The sequence below is a fragment of the Musa acuminata genome, chromosome BXJ1-11 (genome assembly GCF_036884655.1).
Source record: "Musa acuminata AAA Group cultivar baxijiao chromosome BXJ1-11, Cavendish_Baxijiao_AAA, whole genome shotgun sequence".
Taxonomy (NCBI): domain Eukaryota; kingdom Viridiplantae; phylum Streptophyta; class Magnoliopsida; order Zingiberales; family Musaceae; genus Musa; species Musa acuminata.
The window spans coordinates 2987818-3010041 of record NC_088337.1 but is presented as its reverse complement, the minus strand read 5'-3'; the positions used below and the strand labels follow the sequence as shown (position 1 = coordinate 3010041).

Below are 22224 nucleotides of genomic sequence, written 5' to 3'. Positions count from 1 at the left end.
GATAGCCACTTTGTTCTCCCCCAATTGTCGTTCCCTACCTTTGTTAGTGTTCCAACTACCACTATTGGTAGTTCTCCTATTTAGATTCTGATTCTCCATCTCTCCCACCACCCCTTGCTCGATAATGGGTGCATCATCTTCTAGGCGACGGAGCACGGTGAGGAAGAGCATGTGACACCAGGAGGTGGAGCAAATGGGGAAAGTAAGATTGGCATGGCTCGTGGCATAGGCGGCAATTCAAGGAAAGTGGAAGGCATGGGAGCATGTCGCCATAAAAACTAGCATCTCCTGGCTCGCCTTCACAAGGTTGATTAAGCAACCAGTCCACGTTTTCAAATCCACCTATTATCATTTTTTTTAACTTAAATTATATGTATCATTATATTAATAATTTATTATGAGTCAGCATGTCACATAAGCAAACTCTAAAGTTTGTTAACTCAAACTTAACGGAAGGGGCTTATATACTGTTTCTTAAAATGTATGGGTTATTTTATATACGAATAAACCATAAAGACTTAAGAGGTCCATGGTCAAAACCATAGGGGCTAAAATGGACCTAAACCCTTTTTCAACTTAAATTATATGTATTATTATATTAATAATTTATTATGAGTTAACGTGTCACATAAGTAAACCCTAACATTTATTAACTCAGACTTAACGAGATGGGCTTATATATTATGTTTTAAAAAATATAGAGGTTATTTTAGATATGAATAAACCATAAGGGTTTAAGAAGTTAATAACCAAAACCACATAAGCTAAAATGGACCTTAACCCTATAAAAAATAATCGCCTCCAACCCAAGGAATTGCAATCCTATTTCCCTAAAGGAATGTAATATGAGAATAATTTAATTCCAAGATATTCTAAAGGTGACCCCTCCGGATGAGCTCCTCGATCTGATACTTGAGTTTGTGGCATTCCTCCATGTCATAGCCATAGTTTCGATGGAAATGATAGTACTTCGACTTATCCCTCAGCTCCTTGGGAGTCTTCATGGGTATTGCCTCCTTTAGAAATCTCTTTTCTCTTATTTGGAGAAGATCAGATCGGTCATCGGAAGGGGCAGCTGGGGCCCAAGGGGTATTTTTCATGGTGAGTTTGAAGTTGAGGCTCAAGGCAGGTCTTGGCACGATCTCTTATGGGGCTCCTTGCATCGATTGGAGATCATGGCCTCTATAGCTACGTATTAGTTCATCCTTTAGAGCATTTCGGGGATGGTTGCCAGTGGCCTTTCAATCAATGATCAAAAGAAATAGGAGGACCACAGATCTACCATGAAGGCTTGTATCACCGAGGGGTAGGCATCTTGAACCCCTTGGATTTCATGGGTAAATCCAGAGACGAAGTGAGAAAGAAGCTCATCCTCCCTTTGCCTTAACCATAGTAGCATAGCTGCTAAGAGTCTCGGGTGCATATTAGCTAGGAAGTGAAGCTTAAATTTTTTCGCTAGTTGGGAGGAGGAGACCAAGAGCGGCTGAACCACTCATGAATTGACCCCCTTAATATTGTTGTGAACACCCAGCACATCAAGGTGTCTGACGTCCAGTATAGCAATATTTGAGCTCTGAAAGTCATGGTGTTCTCTACCGAATCAGAGCTACCATCGAATGCCTTCAACGTTCAGAGTCAGAAGTTGGTGGGGAGGGGCTCTTTCTCGATACTTCGGGCGAATAGGTGGTGGCCTAAGGTCAAGTCATAGCCTCCCATTTTAAGTGCTGGAACTCTCACTGGACCTTGTCCATAAATTGGTTGACCTTGCAAGTTGGGCCCTGAGTGAGTCCTTGATTTAGTTGATAGATTGGGTATATGATTCGAGTTGAATGAATTCATGGCAGGGGGAGCATTGTGCCTTGTCGTGGGAGAAAACCCCGCTCCCTATGGCACCTCCCTCTAATGAGGATGGTCAGAGTGGACCTACTGCGAGTCTGCCAGAGATTCCTCCAAGGGTGGAGGGGTGAGGAAAGGTGGGAATGGGTGGCTGGGATTGAGTCAATTGTGGCAAAAGCGGGGCGATGGCCTGCATCATTCCGACCAATGTTTGGACTTGGAGAGTGAGGCTAAGAAAGACATCGGTGGGGATAAACATATGCCCTATGCTCGATCTCGAAGGAGAGAGACTTGGATGGTTGGACAAACACTGATAGTATCCTAGCGTATGTTTCAAGGTGGAGGCTTCCACCTACAGGAAGGGAGGAGACTATCTTTCTTGTACAAAGGTGTTAAGTGTAGGTGGCGACACTTCCTCATTGGACTGTTCATTGTGCGGGTCGATGGGTAAGTGTTCATTTGAGCCCTTCCTCTAATACTAAAATGTTAGTTGTTGAGTGTTGTTGACTATAGAGTCAACATGGTCTGGTTCAGTCCCAAAAGCACGGACCCATCCTAGTAGCCTAAACATATCGCTTATGTGACGAGTAGACTCCTGATGCTTTTCTGGCTCATGGCAACTGACCATTCAAGGTACATTTCACCCAATGAAGGAAATTTAGAGACATTCCAAAGGAGCACCTTGACTAGGCGATGTTCTGTGTCATCCTAGGGTGCTCCTTAGGTGTGCCGGAGCCCTGCACAATTGGTCAGTGTCAAAAAATTTTCTAACCCAACCTTTCCAATGTTTAAGTTAATAGAGAAATTAGTGAAGATTTAGCAGAGCTCAAGATAGGTTTTTGTCCAATCCCCTTCATCTAGTTTTTAGGGTTGGCTTTTATACCTGATTTGTAGGTAGAGGGTTGTTGGTTGCTCATCCCTCCTTTACCTTCTCATATCATCAAAGATTCATTTATATCGATAGCTAGTGAATATGTCTTCTTGTTGATTATGTTAGGAAAAGGCTGGGGGTGTGTCGTCTGCCAAGGTAGGGACATGCCTAAAACGAATAAAGGATGAGAATCGACGTCAGGTACCCGAAGAGTTGGACCATGCTATCGGAAATTAATGCTCCTAGCGATTAAGCATGTGTCCTCTTCTGAAATCATGGTCAAGATCGATGGATTGCTGATGAACGATGGTGTGATCGAGGGGAAGCTAAGAAGTTAGGTCGCCACTGGTTTACTTGTATGACTTTCCACGTGAGGACAGTGCGAGATCTTGTGTGGCTAAAGAGATCATGAGTGTAACGCTTGTACTTTCCCTATCACAAACTCAATTCTCAATGGAGTGGCTAAAAGAGATCATGAGACAGTTCTTGAGGTTTGACCACAGATGTTTTTGTCAATATTACAGCGCCTCTGCCGGACTATTGTTCCGAGAAAACAACTCCTCGATCCTAATTAAGGAAGATTTTAGGTCTAAAGACGTCTTGTTTGACCTTTTCTCTCCACCAAAGAGCTCTATAAATCTCCATCGATGTTTTATGTTTCGGCGTCGCCCCTGCATGCGATGGCTCTCCGGAAGCACTTTCTCTCGATCGTCCTGTTCCTATGTGCTTCCGTACTCCTTTCCGGCCAACATGCAGACGGTACAGAGGAGCCGAAGGTCTATATAGTTCACGTCAAACAGCCGGAGGGCGAAAACTTCTCCGTGGCGGAGCAATGGGCACCGTGGTACTCCTCTCTGTTGAACGGAGCAACTGACGTATTCGGACTTGCGTCCGAGCAAGATACCGCGGCGTCGCGCATTATCTACTCCTACCGCAACGTCATGACTGGCTTCTCTGCGCGCCTCACCGACAAGGAGGTGGAGGCCATGTCGAAGCTGGACTGGTTCCTGCACGCCTACCCGAGCCCTGTGTACCGTCCGCTGACCACCCACACCCCCATGTTCCTGGGGCTTAGGTACGGCGGCCACAGCGTGTGGAACTCCACCAACATGGGCGAAGGCATCATCATCGGCGTCCTCGACAGCGGCGTCACCCCCGGGCACCGTTCCTACGATGACCACGGTATGCCGCCGGCGCCGGCCAAGTGGAAGGGGCGCTGCGACTTGAACGCGACGGTGTGCAACAACAAGCTCATCGGCGCAAGGTCCTTCATCAAATACAACAACATCACGCGCCGGTCGACCGACGAGCCGATCGATTATGATGGGCACGGCACTCACACGTCGACCACCGCTGCCGGGGCGTTCGTGAAGGGTGCCAACGCCAACGGGAGCGCCAAGGGCGTCGCGTCCGGGATGGCGCCGCGCGCTCACATCGCCGCCTACAAGGTGTGCTACGGGAACCAATGCCTGGGTCATGACATCTTGGCTGGCATGGACGCCGCTGTCGACGACGGGGTCGATGTGCTCTCCCTCTCGCTCGGCGGAGACTCTGAACCTTTCCACTCCAACCCCATCGCGCAGGGCGGCTTCAACGCCATCAACAGAGGAGTCTTCGTCAGCTGCTCGGCCGGAAATTCCGGACCGGGCCACAACACCCTGTCGAACGATGCGCCGTGGTTGCTCACGGTGGGCGCAAGCACCATGGACCGCTCCCTCTTGGCCACGGTGAAGCTCGGGGACGGACAAGAGTTCGATGGCGAGACAATGTATCAGCCGCACGATTTCGGGTCCAAAATGCTGCCGCTGATGTACCCAAATGGGAATGAGCAGTCCTCCCTCTGCGTCAGCGGCTCTTTGGATAGATTCGACGTACGTGGAAAGATTGTGTTGTGCGACCGCGGCCGAAACAGTAGAATCGAAAAGGGTCAAGTCGTCCAGTTCGGCGGCGGCGCCGGGATGATACTTGCGAATGCACCGGTGGACGGGTACACCACCGTTGCCGACCCCCATGTGCTCCCTGCATCAAACGTTCCCCATGCTTACGGACTCAAGATCAAGTCCTACATCAACTCGACTTCTTCTCCCACGGCAACGATCATCTTCAAGGGCACCGCCATGAACACGCCCCACTCGCCGGCGATGGCCTCGTTCTCCTCCCGCGGACCCAGCCAAATCACGCCGGGGATCCTGAAGCCGGACATCACGGGGCCGGGCGTGAGCGTCCTCGCCGCGTGGAAGGACCAGAAGTTCAACATGAACTCCGGCACCTCCATGTCCTGCCCTCACCTCTCCGGCATCGCCGCCCTGATCAAGAAAGCGCACCCCGATTGGTCGCCGGCCGCGATCAAATCCGCGATAATGACGACGGCATACGTGACGGACAACAGCCGAGGGCCGATCCTCGACGAGAGACACCTCCCGGCCGACTTCTTCGCTATAGGAGCGGGACACGTGAACCCTCCGAATGCCATCGACCCCGGTCTCGTCTACGACCTCACACCCCAAGACTACATCCCTTATCTCTGCGGCCTCTACGACAGCACTTATGTTCAAGTGATAGTTCGTAAGCACGTCGATTGCTCGTCTGTGAAGAGCATCAGCGAAGGAGAGCTCAACTATCCTTCCATATCGGTCACTCTGCCGGCCAACAGTTCGACGTCGATCAGCTACACACGGACGGTGACCAACGTCGGGGAGCCCAAGTCGACGTACACGGTGAAGCTTGACGTGCCGAAGGAGGTATCGGCGGGCGTGACGCCAACAACGCTCTCGTTCAACGAGGTGAACCAGAAGAAAAGCTTCAGCATCAGCTTCAGGAGGAACGGAGGTGGGTCGGGCGCAGTGCAGGGGCAGCTGCTGTGGGTGTCAGGGAAGCACGTGGTCAGGAGCCCGATCTCCATCAAGCTGGAGTAATCCATGCATGCAGGGTCGACAAAGGGAACGTCATCATATACGATGTTCTCTCTCCGGAGATGGGATTGGCATTCACAAATTGTTATTGATTTCCGATGATTGGATGCATATCACCATCTTCTCAGTGAAATGAGATTTATCTATCTGATATATTTGTGTTCCTATGTGTCATTATGTTTACGTCCCTAATATTTATCTTCGACATACTATTTATTATACGATTCAATCAATATGGACATAATATTTATCTTATGAGTTATTAATCTTTCATTTCAAATAACATATATATATATAATAATATATTTAGTGATTTCCAAAGAGTGAATATTGATAGTGGTAATAACGATGGGACATGCATTGACTTTAGCTCCTCCAAGATAATGATCCACGCCTCGGTTTGACTTGATGCGCCTGACCAAAGCAGACCAGGACGACGACCAGGGCACGCCACATCCTGTGCAAGCCCGTTTATTCACGCAACGCCCACATTAGTGTCGGACGCTATCGAAAGTACGGATCTGCCCCTATAAGCGGGCACATCAGGAAATAATAAGCTTCCCTATAAAAACCCTCACGTTCAACTCTAGGGAGAGAGAGAGAGAGAGCAAAGACAAAAACCCCTTGTGACTATCTATTAACTGGATTGTCGGAGGGGTCAAGTTGAGCTTCCCGACCCGACCTGTGTGCAGGGACGAAGACGGAGCGCCTCCCACTACGTGCCCGGGCGAGGAATATCTTTCCAGACGAAACGGCTATCGCGTCCCGATCGGATCACAGCAGTCGGCCACCTCAGCAGTCCCAAGGGTCGCCCAGCAAGATCCCTGATCATTCGAACTCGAACCCAGTTGCGTTGGCCCCCAGGCCACGGCTTAAGGTTGTTTCCCACAACAAATATATATTAGTGTCTTCCGAGTTAAATGACATTTGTCTATCGAATATATTTATGTTCCTGTGTGCCATTTTGTTTCCAACCTTATACTCCATCTTATTTTTGGTCCAAAATTTCCTGCTCTACAATGCCATCGTGTTTAATTTTCTTTTAATTTATCAAGACCACATATACTTGCAGATAATTTCATAGTAGATTTATTAACTTTAAATAATTCTCATCACATCCTCATGAATTTTGTAACGGGTGTTGGTATGTTCATGACTTGCTGCACTTTTATAAATTCCATCAATAAATAAGATTTAGCTCTTTACTTGATTTTTCTTCCAAAAAGTGTTATCTATATATTTATAATTATATATATATATATATATATATATATATTATTCTTTCATAACAAAGCCAAAACAACCTTATCGACATTTCGTAGAAAGAGGATAATATATCACAAGGTTTAATTTTTATTAATATTTATGTAAGTGAGATAGAAAAAAGATAGATTAAGAAAATAATCTCAAATCACTCAAGATCAAAACAATCTTGTGTTAAATTAGTATATGACATAATATATGTTAACATTACCTATTGATTAGTTAGACTAACATTTGTAAACATTTGATTTTTTATATATAATTTAAAAAATATATAACATTCCGATAAGTCTCACATCGAAAGTAAAGAAGACTAATATTAAGTTATAAGGATCTGATGAGTATACTATTATTAACTTCAATTTAAATATCTTAACCAGTAGTTTAGGTCAATTAATACATTAGAGGTTCGAACTAAATATGAGATATATTTTAGGATTAAATAAAGTATAAACTTTCTAATATTTGAGATTTGTATTAGTGAAAGTCAATTATTTAGTAAAAAAACTAATTTATTATTTATTTGATTATATCCTAATCTAAGTAAAAAAAAAGAAGAAATTGAGTTTATTAATTACTAAAATTAGTCTCCTATGCCACGACTTAACCACAAAATTATACTGAAATCCAAACAGTAATAACTTCTTTTCTTGTTAGTTTGTTTTGTGTTCTTTCTTGTTTTGTCACATATCACGTTTGCTTAACCCTAATTACTGTCCCTAAACAATACTTCCATCCTGTGTAGGAATGTACTTACGACTGCATCCCGAGAGGAGCTCTATAAATCTCCGTCCTCTAATGGTTTGTCGTAAGACCCAAACCTGCGATGGCTCTCCCTAAGCCCTTCCTCCCCCTCCTCCTGTGCCTCTGTGCCTCCTTCCTCATCTCCTGCCTTCATGTCTACGGCTCCGACGAGCTGACGGTCTACATTGTTCACGTCAAACGCTCCGAGGACGTGACCTTCTCCGCCGCCGAACAATGGTCCGATTGGTACTGCTCCCTCCTAAACAGTGCAAGTGAAGCTTTCGAACTTGCGCCTGAAGAAGATGCCGCCAACGTCGCAGACTCGCGCATTGTCTACTCCTACCGCGACGTCATTACCGGCTTCTGTGCGCGGCTCGGGCAGAGGGAGGTGGAGGCCATGTCGAAGTTGGACTGGTTCCTGCATGCCTATCCCAGCCCCGTTTACCGCCCCCTCACCACCCACACGCCCGAGTTCCTGGGGTTGAGCCAACCGAGCCACAGCGTGTGGAACGCCACCAACATGGGCGAAGGGATCATCATCGGCATCCTGGACACTGTCATCACCCCGGGGCATCCTTCTTTCGATGACGACGGCATGCCGCCGCCGCCGGCAAAGTGGAAGGGCCGCTGCGACTTGAACGCGTCGGCGTGCAACAACAAGCTCATCGGTGCGAGGTCCTTCATCAATTACGACAAGGTCACGCGTCGGTCGACGGTCACTCCGGTCGATGATGAGGGGCACGGCACCCACACTGCGAGCACTGCCGCCGGGAAGTTCGTGACGAATGCTAGCGCATATGGGAACGCCAGGGTGGTCACGGCGTCGGGGATGGCGCCGCGCGCTCACATCGCCGTCTACAAGGTGTGTAACGAAGATACGTGCCACGGTTATGACATATTGGCTGCCATGGACGCCGCGGTGGAAGACGGCGTCGATGTGATCTCCCTCTCTCTAGGCGGACCCTCTGCTGCTTTCCACTCCAACCCGGTCGCGCAGGGTGGCTTCAAAGCCATCAACAAAGGAGTCTTCGTCAGCTGCTCGGCAGGTAATACAGGGCCAAATCGTGGCACCGTGACCAACGATGCGCCGTGGCTGCTCACGGTAGGCGCGAGCACCACGGACCGGTCCTTCTTGTCCACCGTCAAGCTCGGCGACGGACAAGAGTTTGACGGCGAGTCATTGTCCCAGCCGCGTGACTTCGAGTCCAAAATGCTGCCGCTCGTGTATCCCGGCCACGCCACTGGTAACGAAAACTCTTCCTTCTGCCTCAGTGGCTCCTTGGATGGCGTCGACGTCCACGGCAAAATAGTGGTGTGCGACGACGGCGGCAATGGGAGAGCCGAAAAGGATGACGTCGTCAAGAGCGCCGGCGGCTCAGGAATGATCATTGTCAACAACCCTGACTTCGCCTACAGCACTCTCGTTGAACCCCATGTCCTCCGGACGTCGAACGTTCCCTACGCTGACGGACTCAAGATCAAGGCCTACATCAACACCACCTCTGCTCCTACCGCAACCATCATCTTCAAGGGCACCGTCATGCACACGCCCCACTCACCGGCGATGGCCTCGTTCTCCTCCAGAGGACCCAGCCAAATTACACCAGGGATCCTGAAGCCAGATATCACCGGACCCGGCGTGAACATCCTGGCAGCGTGGACCAGCGCGTTCGAGGTGTTCTCCGGCACCTCCATGTCTTGCCCTCACCTCTCCGGCATCGCCGCGTTGATCAAGAAAGCGCACCCCGATTGGTCGTCCGCCGCGATCAAATCAGCGATCATGACGACAGCGTACGCGACCGACAACAGCAGAGGGCCAATCCTCGACGAGAGACACCTCCCGGCCGACTTGTTCGCGGTAGGAGCCGGTCACGTGGACCCGCCGAAGGCCATGGACCCCGGACTCGTCTACGACCTCACGCCCCAAGACTACATTCCTTACCTCTGCGGCCTCTACGCCAACTACCATGTCCGAGCTATAGTTGGCGGACCAGTGAATTGCTCCTCCGTGAAGAGCATCAGCGAAGCAGAGCTGAACTATCCTTCCATATCGGTCAAGCTGCCGGCTAACCTTTCGACTCCGGTCAGCTACACGCGGACAGTGACCAACGTCGGGGAGCCAAGGTCGACGTACCGGGCGATGGTTGACGTGCCGGAGGGAGCATCTGCGCGTGTAGATCCGACGACGCTGTCGTTCGAGAAGGTGGACGAGAAGAAGAGCTTCAGCATCACCTTCCGGAGAACGGGAGGTCGGCAGGGCTTAGGTGAGGGGCAATTGAGGTGGGTGTCGACGAAGCATGTGGTGAGGAGTCCAATCTCCATAATATTGGAGTAGTCTTTTTACGAAGGGTGACACAAATGTTCCAACTCAATTGGATATTAGAAGAAAAAAAACACACACATATTGTTTGTCTAAATCAAAAAACATAAATTGAATATTCAAAAAACCAAATTCGCTACTAATTTTATTCAAAATTCAGATATTATTTTAATCATACTTAAATAATAATAATCATGATACATAAATAAAACATTGGTTTAGTGGTATTGTATTAAATCTACTTGTTGGTATAACAATCTTAAGCCGTGGCCTCAAACCAATACGGTTGGGTTCGGGTCCGAATGACTAGGGATCTTCCTGAGCGACTCTTGAAACTGTTGAGGTGGCCGACTGCGGTGGTCCGATCGCGACGAGATAGTCGTTTCCTCTGGAAGGGAACTCCTCGCCTAGGCACACGGTGGGAGGCGCTCCGCCTTCGTCCCTGCACACAGGTCGGGTCAGGAGGCTCGACTCGACCCCTCCGACGATCAAATCAATGGATAGTCTTAGGGGGTTTTTTCTACCTAATCCCCTCCTCTTTCTGAGCGCGAGGGTTTTTATAGGGAAGGTTATCGTTGCCTGATGTGCCCGCTTGCAGGGAGCAGGATCGTACTCCTGGTAACGTCTGACACTGGTGTTGGCGTGGCGCGAAGGACCGGGCTCGCGTAGGATGTTAATGTGCCTCGGTCGACGTTCCGGTCTGTTTTGACCGGGCGCTGTTAGGTCGACCGAGGCGCGAGGTATCGTCCGGGCGCAACTGACGTTAACCCGCATCCCATCACCATTATTGCCCTCGTCACTACTTACTAAAGTTTTAAACCTCATTGGAGAGATTAAAAATACTATTTAACTTAGCTCATAAAGATTTCATCAATTTATAGTACGGTTCTGCTTGTCATAATTTTGTAAATCTCTCTTAGCATCTATACAAAAGATCATAATATAAGCTTCATATACTAAAAGATTATACGTGTGGTTTTTTAAACCAACACATATTTAAATATATTGTATTAAATAAATCATATCAAACAAAGGTTAATAAATGCAAATAATATAATTTACTATTATATATATATATATATATATATATATACATATATATATATATATACATATATATATATATATACATATATATATATATATATATACATATATATATATATATATATACATATATATATATATATATATATATATATATATATATATATACATATACATATATATACATATATATATATATACATATATATATATATATACATATATATATATATACATATATATATATATATACATATATATATATGTATATGTATATGTATATATATATATGTATATATTTATGTATATATATATGTGTATATATGTATATTATATATATATATATATATATACATATATATACATATATATATGTATATATATATGTATATATATATGTATATATGTATATATATATGTATATATATATATATGCATATATATATATATGTATATATATATATATGTATATATATATATATATGCATATATATATGTATATATGTACATATATATATATGTATATATATATATGTAAATATATATATATATGTACATACATATATATATATATATGTACATACATATATATATATATGTACATACATATATATATATATATGTATATACATATATATATATATATGTATATATATATTTCTTATATGTGATATGAATTTCATTATTCCGAAAGAAATCTTTGGTAAATTTTCTCTTTTTATTTATCTCGTTTTTTTCTTTTTCTTCCCTTATGCACATTCTCTTTTCGCCTCTTTTATTTTTTTCATTACGTTAGACAGCTCTTTTCATTTCCGACTTTTTTTCTATCTATTGTCTCCTCCTTTTCTCCGTCACTTCCACTTTCGCTTACTCTTCACAAGTCGCTGCATCGCATCAATTTAATTCATGGGGAGAAGGACTTCAACGTGGAAGAAGTTCCGAGGATTTATATGCAAGAAATCAGGGCTAATTGTTAAATTTTTAATTTGAGATTTAAATGATGTTTTTTTTTTGATTTATTTTAATTTAAAATATACTAAAACATATAATTTTCCTGAAAAATTTCTATTTTTTTGCCTTTTTTCAAAAGGTATCATAGTTTTTATTTTTTTCATTTGATATCTTATTTTTTAATATTTTAGATATCTTTTATTGTTGCTCATCACCTTCGTCTTACTATGAGGTTCTACTATCTTTCTATAATTGTTTCATCTTATTGTAAGAGCCTCATTCCCTTTCACTAGACCTTATCGCTTCTTACCCCTCCGCTTCCATATGGTCATGACCATCTCCACCGTCATCGCCTCTACATTATCGAGAAGAAAGGAAGATAAGAGAAGAGAAAATAGTTGAATAAAAGCGACGGTATGATATGGTGATAAACGATGAATATTTAGAGTATTAAAAAAAAACCAAACAAAAAATTATTAAAATGGAAAAAAAAAATAAAAAAGAAAGAATTGGTAATAATGAGAGTTTAATCATGCAAATTGATGGGGATAATAATGGCGACAAGACTCAGGCTGACGTCAACTGCCCCAGATGACGCCTCACGCCTTGATCGACCCGACAGCACCTGGTCAAACGGACTAGAACACTGGCCGAGGCGCATTAATGTCCTGCTCAGGCCCAATCCTTCACGCCATGCCGGGAGTACGAGCTTGCCCCCTGCAAGCAGGCACATTAGGAAACAGTAAGCTTCCCTATAAATACTAAACGGAAAAGGGAAGGGGGAAACACACACAAAAAAGACCTCTTCACTTCATCTGACTTGATCGTCGGAGGGGTCGGGCCGAGCACCCCGACTCGACCTTTGTGGAGGTGCGAAGCCGAAGGTCCCCACTGGACGCGTAGGCGAGGAGTTCTTGCCCGGAGGAAACAACAACCCCGTCCCGATTGGACCATCGTAATCGGCCACCTCAGCAGTCTCGAGGAATGTCCCAGGGAGATCCCCCGTCATCCGGACCCGAACCAAGCCGCGTCGGTCCCGAGGACACGACTTAAGGTTGTTTACACCAACATTTTGGCGCTAGAGGAAGGGCCGAATGTCGAGGGATCGTCAGACTGACCCCGACGAACCCCCAACCAAGGGATCGTTCTTAATAGGGGCGCCGGCCATGCGCCCCTCGCGTGACGGGCCACGGGCAGACGACCTCGTCACGACCTCGGAACGCTACTGGCATTTGTTCAACGACCCGGGTCTGCTTCCGCCCGAGGGCGCTCCCAGCGTCCCTTCGCCCATGTCGACCGAGGCCTTCCAGGACCTTGCCCACTAGGTCCGAACTTTGGCGAGAATGGTGCAGACCGTCATCCCGCTCATTTCCTAATTAACAAACCCGTCGGCGGCCCAGCCTACGCATTGACTGAGCCATCTGCGCAGTGCTCCTCGGCTCCATGCTCCCCAAGACCACACCTGCGCGGTCATCCCACCTGCGTCGTGCTCCTCGGCTCCATGCTCCCCGAGACCATGCCTGCGTGGCCAACCCGCCTGCGTCGTGCTCCTCGGCTCCATGCTCCCCGAGACCACGCCTGCGCGGCCAGCCCGCTTGCGTCGTGCTCCTCGGCTCCATGCTCCCCGAGAGCACGCTTGCGCGACCAACCTGCCTGTGTCGTGCTCCTCAGCTCCATGCTCCCCGAGACCACGCCTGTGCGGCCAGCCCGCATGTGTCGTGCTCCTCAACTCCATGCTCCCCGAAACCACAACCTCTGCGCGGCCAGCTCTCTTGCGTCATGCTCCCCGAGACCACACCTACGCGGCCAGCCTGCCTGCGTCGTGCTCCTCGGCTGCATGTCGCCCGAGACCACTTCCTCTACGCAGCTTGCCCACCTGAGACGTTCTCCTCAAGCTGCATGTTGTCCAAGACCACCACCTTTGCGCGGCCTGCTCGACTGAGCTGTGCTCCTCGACCGCGCACTACCCAGGGTCACCCCTGTGCATCCAACTTGTTGGGAAATCATTGGGGGGCGACATCATATGCGCAGCGGAAGAACAAGAAAACAAAAATCCTCGATTCCCAAAAAGATGTTCGTCGTCGTGCGAAGATTGGTGCGCAAAAAATCCGCAAAACACAAAACTGCGTATAGAGATTGTGTTACCTAGGGAGATCGTATATCCCTGTTTCCTTGCAGATCCTTAGGAGAGGGTGAAGGAGGTCAAGCGTCCTCCTCTCTAGCGGTGATCCACACAGCAGGGTTGCGACGACGCTCCTCAAAACTCCAGGCCTACTCTGAGGTGGAGAGGGAGAGGAGAATAGGAAAGGCAAGCAAAGACTCTAGCCTATGAGGCTGTGAATCCCTCCTATTTATAGAGATCCCGTGTCAAACCCTAATGGGTCCTTCCCTAGTGGATATTGGATCTGCATCCAATAAGACAAGGGCTCCGTCGGATATCTCATATCCGAACCTCTACTCATCGCAATGCCTACCATATGTGTGTGACCCTCTAGGCCCAATATCGAGCTGGCCGTGAGTCATACCTGTCAGAACTCCTTCTAACTCAGTGAATTATTATCTCTGTAATAATTCACTCGACTCATCGACTACGGACGTACTAGGCCACTACGCCGTAGTCCCCAGACGATACAGGGGAATCCAATCCATTGGACCTGTCTGTCCTCAGTTACCATGTACCTATAGTCCCTCATCCATCTAATATCCCAGAGACCGTATATCGAGCATGGTGCTGTCAGACCCATACGGTTTCTACTCGAGTCTCGCTCTAATCGGATTCTCCCGGAGAACTCTTTCTCTCTCAACCCGAATGACCCTGGCCAGGGATTTGTCTGAGCAAGAACACATAGGATATTCCTCTCATGACGCCGAGAGTGGATGATCCTCTATTGACACTCAATAGCCCTCGTAAGGTCGACTACCACTCCCAATGACCAGCTGTACTAGATTTGGGAACAGCCAAACCTATAAGTCTGGTATCAAAGAGTGGAGCACTCATACAGGACATCCTTGGTGTCTCAAGTCTAAGGACCAGATACACCACTAGGACTACGGAATTGCTGTCTGACAATAAGGCATCATCAACCATCCAGCATTCCGTAAGTGGATCAATCAGTGAACTCATTCTCCAATGAGCACCTGTACTGTATCCCTAGTGTCCCTACACGAGCAGCTATGAGACCAGCTGCATCCATCATATGGACGGGTATACAGCACACTAGTCTGTCCAGTTATCACGATGTCCCTCTCGAGTAACCTATGACCGGGATTATTTAGGATATGTGTTTAAAGGTGAATCGATCTCATTATCGTGATCTCATCACGATCCGATTCCCATTGCACAAATCCAAGGACATCACAATATATATATGCATTTATGCAATAGTTATAAAGTGATATACGCCAAAATATAATAAGCAAAAAGATTCTGTATCAAGTCACACGTGCCATCATTCACGTGATTTGCTTGCTGGGCACCTATGACTAGCACAACTCACCTTAGTTACTAAATTCAACGATTCCCACACCCCTGGCAACGGACCGGCAAACGCCGAGCAAGGACACTTTCTGGAAGCCGAAGCCATGTGTCGGGCTCCCATTACAGCAACCGACGCATAGCTTCCTTTCAGGGGGAAATATGATGAGGATAATAATGGCGATAAGACTCATGCTGACGTCAGCTGCCCTAGATGACGCCTCACGCCTCGATCGACTCGACAGCACCTGGTCAAACGGACCAGAACGCCGATCGAGGCGCATTAACGTCCTGCTCAGGCCCAATCCTTCACGCCACGCCAACACCGTTGTCAGACGTGGCCGGGAGTACGATCCTGCTCCCTGCAAAACAGGCACAACAGACACAGCAAGTCACTCTATAAAAACCTCACTCCCGAGAGGAGCAAGGAGGAGGAAACATACACAAAAAAGAACTCTTCACTTCATCTGACTTGATCGTCGGAGGGGTCGGGCCGAGCACCCCGACCCAACCTTTGTGCAGGTGTGAAGCCGAAGGTCCCCACTCGACATGCAGACGAGGAGTTCTTACCCGGAGGAAACGGCGACCCCGTCCCGATCAGACCACCGTAATCGGCCACCTCAGCAGTCTCGAGAAACGTCCTAGGGAGATCCCCGTCATCCGGACCCGAACCAAGCCGCGTCGACCCCGAGGCCACGGCTTAAGGTTGTTTACCCTAACACAAATCATATATTTAAAACTCTATATAAGGTTTTGTATTCTAATTAATTATTTTGAAATGTCATTTAAGATATTAATATTTTAATGTTTGATGTGTTACAAATAATGACATCGGGCTTATTTAATATTTAACATTTATTTGTTTCTTTTATAACTTTTATTTTTATTTAAAATATAAAAAACAACATAATTATATCATTTTTATCGATAATATAAATTTTATTTTATTTTATTATTTTATCATCATCTTGTTATTTTTATAATTATTTTTAAAAAAGTTTAAGATTAGGCATATATAATTATGTTTTATGTTTTGATATGGATCAATATATACTAATAATAATAATATTTTATTAGCTACTATTGGTTTTGAACTAATTTAAATGCTGCGTCGAGTGAATCATTCCAACTAAACCTATCAATTCAATCAAATGTGATCAATGAAGGAGAGAAAAAGTGGGAAAAATTGCTTTTCTTAATATAAAATCAGAACATTCCGTAGAAAAATAATGAAAGAGAGAGAGAAATGAAAGACTAAAAACTGTGGGCTTTTGAGGCGAATTCATCCACCCAAAACATTAAATCTTGTTTGTCACTACGATTCGCTCGACGTTAGGTGATATGTTATCTCCTCTTTTTCCTATTATATACACCTTTCCATTGGTATTTCCCAATGCATTTATCATTATATATCGATCAAATACTTCGTCTTGTATTACCGTTCCATAAATAATTACCACCGGAAAACTGCCATCGCAACAGAAGCAGCCTTTTTTTGGCTAATTTCGTGTTTTGTTCTGTCTTAGTGCCCATTTTTGCTCCGGAAATAACAAACCAAATCCAGTGTGCCTGAAATTAAGATCCGTTCCCCCAAAAGATCTGTATATATCTCCGTCCTCCGAGGCTTTTGTCATATGCCAGCGGTACTGTAATCCCGGCAATCGATGATGACTCTCCCTAAGCCCTTCCTCGCCCTCCTCATTTGCCTCTTTGCTTCCCTCCCCCTCTCCTGCCTCCACGTCGACGGCTCCGACGAGCTCAAAGCCTTCATCGTTCACGTCAAACGCCCGGAGAACCTGAGCTTCTCCGTCGCCGAACAATGGACGGGTTGGTACTCCTCTCTCTTGAGCCTTGCGTCTCTTGAAGCGAACGACACCGACTTCGCACGGTCGCGCGTTATCTACTCCTACCGCCATGTCGTCACCGGCTTCTCTGCCTTGCTCACTGAGAGGGAGGTGGAGGCCATGTCGAAGTTGGACTGGTTTCAGCACGCCTACCCCAGCCCCGTTTACCACCTCATGACCACCCACTCGCCAAAGTTTCTGGGGCTGAGGCAGAGGATCGGCAACGGCGTTTGGAACGCGACCAATATGGGCCAAGGGGTCATCGTCGGCATCTTAGACACTGGCGTCACACCAGGGCATCCATCCTTCGATGACTATGGCTTGCCGCCGCCGCCGGCCAAGTGGAAGGGGAGATGCGACTTGAACGCGTCTGCGTGCAACAATAAGCTCATCGGTGCAAGGTCCTTCATCAACTACGACGCCGTCAGGCGTCGGCCCACCGACACGCCGATCGACGACGAGGGGCATGGCACTCACACCGCGAGCACTGCCGCCGGGGCCTTGGTAAAGCATGCCGACGTAGACGGGAATGCGAGGGGCGTGGCGGCCGGGGTGGCGCCGCGCGCCCACATCGCCATTTACAAGGTGTGCTCTGAGATAGGATGCGCGGGTTACGACATCTTGGCTGCCATGGATGCCGCGGTGGCCGATGGGGTGGATGTGCTCTCCCTCTCGCTCGGCGGTGGATCTATTCCTTTCCACTCTGACCCGGTCGCGCTGGGCGGCTTCGAAGCCATCAACAAAGGAATCTTCGTCAGCTGCTCGGCCGGCAATTCGGGACCGGATGCTTACACCGTGACCAATGTCGCGCCGTGGCTGCTCACGGTAGGCGCAAGCACCATGGACCGATCCTTCTTGGGCACTGTCAAGCTCGGCGACGGACAGGAATGGGAGGGCGCGTCACTGAACCCGCCGCGTAACTTCGACTCCAAAATGCTGCCTCTCGTGTACGTCGCCGGTGATGCGGCCGCCTCCCACTGCCTCAACGACTCCTTGAATGGTGTGGACGTCCGCGGAAAGATAGTGCTGTGCGACCGCGGCGACAATTCGAGGCTCGAGAAGGCTCAAGTCGTCAAAAGCGCCGGCGGCGCCGGCATAATCCTTGTCAACACTCCCGAGGACGCCTACAGCACCATCGCCGATCCACTAGTGCTTCCGGCTTCGAACGTCCCCTACGTTGTCGGACTCAAGATCAAGGCTTACATCAACTCCGCCTCTGCCCCCGCGGCGTCGTTGGTATTCAACGGCACCGTCATGCACACACCCCACTCGCCGTCGATGGCCTCGTTCTCTTCCCGCGGGCCCAGTCAAATCACGCCGGGGATCCTGAAGCCGGACATCACGGGGCCGGGCGTGAACATCCTCGCCGCGTGGACCATCCAGAAGTTCAACATGATCTCCGGCACCTCCATGTCCTGCCCTCACCTCTCCGGCATCGCCGCCCTGATCAAGAAAGCGCACCCCGATTGGTCGCCGGCCGCGATCAAATCCGCCATCATGACGACGGCGTACGTGACGGACAACAGCCGAGGGCCGATCCTCGACGAGAGACACCTCCCGGCCGACTTCTTCGCGATAGGAGCGGGACACGTGAACCCTCGGAAGGCCATCGACCCCGGTCTCGTCTACGACCTCACACCCCAAGACTATATCCCTTATCTCTGCGGCCTCTACGAAAGCTCTCTTGTCGAAGTTATTGTTGGCCGACCGGTCGATTGCTCGTCTCCAAACAGCATCAGCGAAGGAGAACTGAACTATCCTTCCATATCGGTCACTCTGCCGGCGAACAATCTGACGTCGGTCCGCTACAGACGGACAGTGACCAACGTCGGCAAGCCCACGTCGACGTACCGGGTGAAGCTTGACTTGCCGAAAGAGGTGTCGGCCAGGGTGACGCCAACAAAGCTCTCGTTCAACGAGGTGAACCAGAAGCGACGCTTCCGCATCAGCTTCAGGAGGAACGGAGGTGGACCGGGCGCAGTGCAAGGGCAACTGCTGTGGGTGTCAGGGAAGCACGTCGTCAGGAGCCCGATCTCCATCAGGTTGGAGTAATGCATGCATGCATGGGTCAAAAGTGCGAGAAACCCCTGCGGAGTTGATGGCTCTATCGACGCAATAACCAGATAATAGTATATTTGTTCGTGTATCACATGCAATTTTCTGTTGACTTCAAGCTTTAATTTTGACTTTGTGCTCGTGTGTGTGTCTATATATATATATACACACACACACTTGGCATGAGTTGACCGAGAATAAACCGATGGGTTGACAAAATATCTCATCAAAGCAATTCTTTATTCCTCAACATGGTCGAACATTCTGTCAAGCCAAACTTGTGTTGGAGTTATGGCCGAGCAATCGAACGAAAACGTAGTCAAATGAGATGCATGACCACGTTGTGGATCGCGCAGTTCGTTTTAGTTTGTGTACGTGATGGAGATCGGACTCCTCACCTCATGGTTGACCGAAACCCACTTCAAGTAGCCCTGCGACCCGCCGCCGCCGCCGCCCACCATCTTGAACGCTACGAAGAATCTCTTCTCTTGGTTCACGTAGTTGAAGCTCAGCACGGGCGGGTGGACGCGCACGTACGTCCCATATGGCGCCCCGACCTCCGCCCAGTATGTGGACGCCGCGTTGCCCACGTTCTTCACCCTCCGCTCCACCACCGCGTAGGTCGTGTTGCCACCGAGCGTCACCGAGATGGAAGGGTAGTTCAAGTCCTTCTCTGGGATACTGCTGACGGCGGAGCAATCAATCGTCCTCCTGGCGATCACCGAGACTTGCTTGTTTGCGTAGCCCAGGCCACAGAGGTAGGCGATGTAGTCGTCGGCAGAGAGGTCATACACCAGGCCGGGGTTGCCGGCCTTTACCGGGTTGACGTGGCCGGCACCGATAGCGAAGAGGTCGGCCGGGAGGAGTTGTTCGTTCACGATCGGCTTCCCGCTGTGGTCTACCACGCTGGCGGTCGTCATGATCGCGGACTTGATGGCGGCGGGCGACCAGTCCGGGCGCGCGCTCTTGATGAGAGCGGCAATCCCGCTTAGGTGAGGGGTGGACATGGAGGTGCCCGATATGATGTTGAAGGTGGTACCGGTGTAGTTGGAGGGTGGCCCGACGCGGAAAGGCCACGCCGCCAAGACGCTTACGCCGGGCCCGGTGATGTCCGGCTTCAGAATCCCAGGGCTAGCTAAGCTGGGGCCTCTCGAAGAGAAGGACGTGATCGCCGGAGCTGGGGACGTGCCGAGTATCGTGCCCTTGAAAAGGAAGGCCGCCGTTGGATTGGAAGACGAGTTGATATAAGCTTTGATCTGATCTCCGGCAGCAAAACCGACATGCGACGCCGGGAGGACATGAGCGTCGGCCAGAGTGCTGTACCCGTCGGTGGCTTGGTTCGCCAGGATCATGCCAATGCCGCCTGCACTCAGTACGGTGGCGCCCTTCTCGAGCCTCGCGATACCTCCGCCACGGTCGCACAGCACTATCTTGCCCTTGACGTCGAAGCCGTCGAAAGAACCATTGGCGCACAGGGCAGTGGCCGGACTGCCGTTAGCTCCGGCGTACACCAAAGGGTAGAGAGCCGGGGGAAACGAGTTTGGCTGGAAAAGGGACTCTCCGTCGAAAGATAACCCATTGCCGGGCATTACTGTCACCCTTATGTTCCTATCCATGGTGCTGGCGGCGACCGTGAGGATCCATGGCGCCTCATTTGACAGCGTGCTCGATACTGGGCCAGAGTTGCCTGCCGCGCAGCTTACGAACACTCCCTTCTCGATCGCCCCAAAGGCGCCCACTGCGATCGTGTCCTCGTCGAATGGTAGCGAGGGCCCGCCGAGGGAGAGGGAGAGCACATCGACTCCATCAGCTACCGCGGCGTCCATCCCGGCCAATATGTCGCTGCTGGCGCAGTCAATTTCGCCGCAGACCTTGTACATGGCGACGTGGGCGAGGGGCGCCATGCCGATGGCCATGCCCTTGGCGTTCCCGAGCACGTCCGCCCCCGGCACGGCCGCTCCCGCGGCGGTGCTGGTAGTGTGGGTTCCGTGGCCATCATCATCGATCGGAGAGTCCGAGGCCACCGCTTTGCCCTTCATGGCCATCGCGCCGCTGATGAACGATCTTGCTCCGATGAGCTTGTTGTTGCAGCTGGACGCATTGAAGTCGCACCGCCCTCTCCACTTAGCGGGCGGCGGTGGCATCCCTAAGCCACTGAAGGAAGGGTGGTCAGGGAAGACGCCGGTGTCGAGCACCCCGATGATGATCCCCTTGCCGTAGTTCGACGCGTTCCACAAGCCCTGATGCATGAGCAACCCCAAGAAGGCCGGCGTGTGGGTGGTCTGGAGGCGGTACATGCGATCGGGGTAGGCACGGACGAAGCCGGGCATCACGGACATGGCCTCCAGCTCCAACTCCGTCAACCGAGCAGCGAAGCCGCTGATGACGTTAGTGTACATGTGGACCATTTGCACCTCCGACGAGACTGTCGCGACGAACGACCGGTACCAACTCTCCCGGTCGGAGGAGGCGCCGAGCGCGGCAGACTCCGGCGGTTGCACGTGGACTATGTAAGTCCTCCGTCGGACGCCTTCAGCAGACGTTAGGAGGAGAAGGGAGAGAAGGCAGAGGGAGGAGAAGAGTTTGAAGACCTCCATTGGCGGAATGGGGGACTGGTGTGGTCTGCATGGAATCGGTGGCTGTGTGTATATATATATATGCTGGTGGAGTCAGCAAACGATGGTTTGGTGGAAGAGACGAAAGGCCGGCGAGTCGATGGAATCTATGCGTGGAGGTCGGACGGGCATATGGATCGGGTCAAGGAGTTGTCGGGTTGCGGTCGTCGTGGCTTAGAAACTTAATTTCGCCGGTCTTGGCCGTCGGTTTTGTTTCGTCCCGTGGCGATTCGAGAGGAGAGAAGTGATGTACAAACACATCCAAGTTTCTTCTCCTCCCTTTCTCTCTCA

General features: G+C 49.2%; 4 protein-coding genes across 4 annotated transcripts; 3 read left to right on the top strand and 1 right to left on the bottom strand.

Annotated features, from left to right (window-relative positions):
• The first annotated feature begins 3387 nt into the window (after positions 1 to 3387).
• Positions 3388 to 5622, top strand: LOC135596381 (subtilisin-like protease 4). Its single transcript, XM_065088439.1, has one exon. The coding sequence runs from the start codon at positions 3388 to 3390 to the stop codon at positions 5620 to 5622; it is 2235 nt and encodes a 744-aa protein (XP_064944511.1).
• Positions 5623 to 7708: 2086 nt separating this feature from the next.
• On the top strand, positions 7709 to 9961 carry LOC103970873 (subtilisin-like protease). Its single transcript, XM_009384794.2, has one exon. The coding sequence runs from the start codon at positions 7709 to 7711 to the stop codon at positions 9959 to 9961; it is 2253 nt and encodes a 750-aa protein (XP_009383069.2).
• A 7125-nt stretch (positions 9962 to 17086) lies between these two features.
• On the top strand, positions 17087 to 19315 carry LOC103970872 (subtilisin-like protease 4). Its single transcript, XM_009384793.2, has one exon. It carries the CDS (start codon positions 17087 to 17089, stop codon positions 19313 to 19315), a length of 2229 nt encoding a protein of 742 aa, XP_009383068.2.
• Positions 19316 to 19565: 250 nt separating this feature from the next.
• On the bottom strand, positions 19566 to 21859 carry LOC103970342 (subtilisin-like protease 4). The gene has a single exon (XM_009384080.3). The coding sequence runs from the start codon at positions 21724 to 21726 to the stop codon at positions 19681 to 19683; it is 2046 nt and encodes a 681-aa protein (XP_009382355.2). The 5' UTR covers positions 21727 to 21859; the 3' UTR covers positions 19566 to 19680.
• Between the last annotated feature and the right edge of the window lie 365 nt (positions 21860 to 22224).